The 3881-nt window shown below is 47.4% G+C and overlaps 1 protein-coding gene across 1 annotated transcript in view; it reads left to right on the top strand.

Moving 5' to 3' along the window:
* Positions 1-1634: 1634 nt before the first annotated feature.
* LOC104496908 (matrix metalloproteinase-24) overlaps positions 1635-3881 on the top strand; it is a gene marked incomplete at its 3' end in the record, with an annotated part of 23784 nt that continues 21537 nt past the window's right edge. Inside the window, exon 1 of the mRNA XM_010140097.1 lies at positions 1635-1789. Within this exon, the coding sequence (XP_010138399.1) occupies positions 1686-1789 (104 nt within the window). The remainder of the gene's footprint in view (positions 1790-3881) is intronic.

The raw sequence follows: 3881 nt of genomic DNA, 5'->3' as shown, positions 1-3881 counted from the left end.
AAGGCAGCCGTGCCCCTCCTGCGTGCTGTCGAGCATCAGCCCCCTGGGGGGATCTGCTCCCGGTGCCTGTGCGGGCATCCTCTGCTGGCCCTTGCCCGCTGCCGTGCCTGGGTCTGGCCGGGAGGGAAAGGGGGTACACGAGGGTATCCCAGCCTGGAGCTGTTTTGGTTAGTGTGCTCTGCCCTTGTTGCTCAAGGACAGCTTTTTTGGTCAGACCGAAGGTCTGCGTGTGCAGCACGCTGTGTTTGTTCGAGGCCAGCACTGGATGCCGTGTGTGGTAGCGAATGTCCAGCCTCCAGGCAGTTTCGCAGCTTGGCTTTGTCTTGAGCCATCGGTGTTGCTCGTGTGGAATAGCACTCCAGGTCCATTTACTTGGTGGACTTAAATAGACCTGGCCGAGATGCTGTCTTACACCTCCTTTCTCCTACTCTGGAAGCAAGGCCCTTCTCTCTTCCAGTGGATTCTGGTATCATCTTGTGGCCAGGAAGAAGTGGGGATTGTTCTCCCTCTTGTGCTGCTCCTGACCTGCCCCTTCTCCCTCTGCTGTGTTGTGTTACGGGGAGATGTGCCTCTCCTCTGTCCCCTGCTCGGAGTGGTCAGTCTGCCGGTGTGAGAGGAGCGCTCACGGGGCGTTCATTGGGGTGTGGGTGGTGAGGACTGTGACCGGTGGGTCAGACGGATTGTCCTCAGGGCTGGAAAAAGCTCACAGAGTATATGTGGATCTCATAGTAATGCTGGTGCGAGTATTGAGTCGGAGGGCTGGCTGTTGGCCAGAAGAAAGAAGCACTGGGGTGTGTATGTAAAGAGCTATGGTGAAAATCAGGTTTTATTGGCATTTGCACTTAATGGTGAATTCGTATTCCTTTTTCTTGTGGTATCAAAATGAGGGGAGGGGAAGAGAGTGGGAAAAATAATCCTGGATTAATGGGTGGTGTTGAAAATGCCATCCTTAGCATTTTGACAAGTTTGACATGTGGTTTTATCTAAGGCTGCATTTTCTGGTGGAGGCGGGGAAAAGGGACAAAGCTCCCGTACTGACAATTTGATAGGTATCGGCTAGAGGAAAAGTCCATCTAATCAGAGCCTCAGCAAACTTTCTGGGTTTTTTTTATTGGTTTTTTGTTGTTGTTGTTGTTTTCAGTTTCTTTTGAAGGAAGTAGTGTGCTCAGCGCAGTGGTAAAGCTGCACTGTGTTTGTGGGGATTGCCCAGGCCTGCTCAGCTGTTGCTAACAGTGATGGTCCAGACACTGGTGTGCAGTGGGTTGCTGGGAGTGTGCTGCTGTGTGGACTGAGAAAACTCGTGATGGTAAGGTGACAGCATGCACAGGAGGACTCTGGAGCAAGGACAAGAGCTTCCTGGGCATTTCTGGTGCTCCAAATACCTAAGCCTGCCCCGGTTCCTCGGAGGGATGATGGCCATTTTTAATTGGCAGACCTGCGTTGTCCTGCCAGGACAGGCGATATTAAGCTGGATCTTCACCCTTCTCACGATTCAGATGATATTACCAAACCTAACCAAAAAAAGAGGAGTGGTTGAATTTTTTGGGCTAGTTTGTTACTTTTTCAGTGGAGCAAATGTTCCGATCTGTTAAGTTGAATACTTACCGTGACATCTTACCATCTGTTTCTTTCTTTTTCAGGGGTGGTTAAAGGCTTATGGCTACTTACTTCCATCTGACAGCCAAATGTCTGCCTTGCAGTCGGGAAAAGCTGTGCAGTCTGCAGTTGCCGCTATGCAACAGTTTTATGGGATCCCAGTAACAGGAGTTTTGGACCAGACAACTATTGAGTAAGATGAACGTAGGCTAATTTTGTCTTTCCCTTTCCTAATGCATTGTCGCATTACTTGGCTAATTATTCCAGCTACAAGAAGTCCTCAAAAGAGATAGTCTTGACTGACTCAGCCAGGGAGGTCTTGAGCACAAAAAATTGTCCCTATTGACAACCTGTGGACAACTGCACTTTTTCTTTTTGCTAACAGTGCTGTTTGCAAGTATGAGGAGAAGCTCTTGTTAAATGTTGTTGTTTGAACGTAGATCCCCACTGCTGGTGCACAGGCACAATGTGAATCCTGTGAGCTTTTGAAAGCGGAGAACATCAAGGGTTTAATTTATTTCCATCTGTCTCAGGATTTCGGTGGAAATCTGGCTGCAGAGATGGTTTCTAATGTATTTCTTAATTAATTGGAGTTGTGGATCTCTGTAGAAGGTATTTGTGAAAAGTTCTGAGTTGAAGTGAGTTGTTGTAGTCTGATGACAATAGACGAGACTACTTAGCTGTCAATAGTTGCCATTTGTTGGACATTGGATGTTCTCTGCTGTATTTTGACCCTTTGTTACTCTTTGTCGTCATTGTCTTGATAGCACAGAAAGGTTGGTCTAAATCACCTAGGCTGGAGGGACTTTGTCCTTTGAAGGTTGTTGCCTTTAGTCTGCTCTTCAGTGGGCACTGTGAAACTTGGTGTGAAAGCGCTGGTGTTGCTGCTGCCTGCCCTGACTGGCTTCCGGGGGTCTGGTTACCTGGATGTCATGTATTGCCTCACTCTGCCTGCTGTTGGTCTGGACTATGGGAGCATCCGTTGACTAAAGCAGAATATTATCTTACTGATGCTTTCTGTGGGAGAGGAGCATCCCATGGTGAGGAAAAAAATAAGGCACAAGTAATAGAACTTGCTTAGGCCCTGCCTGAGAGTTTTCCCTTGACCTTTTCTTAGTGCATTAGCAGACCCTTTCAGAGTGTGCTCTGCCTAGTTTCTTCTTCTCTCCTGTCACAGCACTCTGCTGCCAAAAGGGACATGGTAGCACAAAAGAAGGAAGCATGAAGCATCCAAATAGCTACGAGAAGGAGAGAATGTGCACATTACATTCTCTCCTTTAGCTGACAGGAAAAGCCCCTTGATCTGCATTGAGGGATAAAGGTAATCCTGTATGTTTGTTTTTCAAATCAGTTGAAAATTAAATGCTTTCTAAAGGTGGGGGTCTTCCATCTTTTTGCCGTTAATAACGCAATTTGTAAGAGAATGCTGAAGCAGAGCCAGGGAGCAAGGTTGTGTATGTGCAGTTGGTATGTACAAGCTTGCAGTTGGGATGCGTATGAATCGGAAGGGGCTGTGATATCGGGGTGCTAGTTTGGAAAGTGTTGCCCTGTGGGTGACAGAGGAAGGGAGCAAACTGCATGTAGGACTCTCTGCTTTAGGAAGTAGAAGTATTTTCCTGGAGAAAAGGAAGGTGTTGCCTGCATTTTACTGAGTTTGTATATGGGCAGGGGTTGATTGGTGCATGAACACCTGAAGACTGATGGGTGAAAAACTTAGCTGGTTCCCTCTTCTGAAACTGGAATCTCCAAAGGCTTGAAACCTCAGCTGCAACCAAACGCGGGTGTGCTTTGCAGGTATGTCTAGTTGCTTTGTCTCCATCTGTAGTGAATCAGTAGGTCCTTATGTTGTCTGTCGGGGTGGAGAAGGAGTACCTCTCTAGAAATTACATTAAAGGAAGAAGAGGTCCTAACTGCAGTTAGCAGTGAGCCTGTATATTGAGTTGGATGGGCACGTCTGGCTGGGCCTTGATGGGCCGTTGCTGGGGCAGTCGGACCTGGCTTTGGAAGCTGAGCAAAAGAAGAGTTGGTGAGGCAGGCTGGCTCTGAGAGCTCTGAGTTACTCAAGCATTTGCTGAGCTGTTATTTCAGTCTGTGTTACGAATTTTGAGATTGCAGTTATGAAATTTTCTGTCACTTCTGTCAGCGCTCTGCCCCTTTCAAATGACTTTTGAATCGGTCAGAGTGCAAAGGTGTGATTTTCTATGGTTTCTTTGTTCGGCAACAAATTCTGCGTACTCTGTTGACACTTGTAATGGAAACCTGAAGTTTTTTATCTCCTTCCCTAC

The sequence above is a fragment of the Buceros rhinoceros genome, unplaced genomic scaffold (genome assembly GCF_000710305.1).
Source record: "Buceros rhinoceros silvestris isolate BGI_N320 unplaced genomic scaffold, ASM71030v1 scaffold5397, whole genome shotgun sequence".
Classification (NCBI taxonomy): domain Eukaryota; kingdom Metazoa; phylum Chordata; class Aves; order Bucerotiformes; family Bucerotidae; genus Buceros; species Buceros rhinoceros.
Note: the sequence above shows the minus strand (reverse complement) of the source record. Positions and strands in the feature narration are given on the sequence as shown.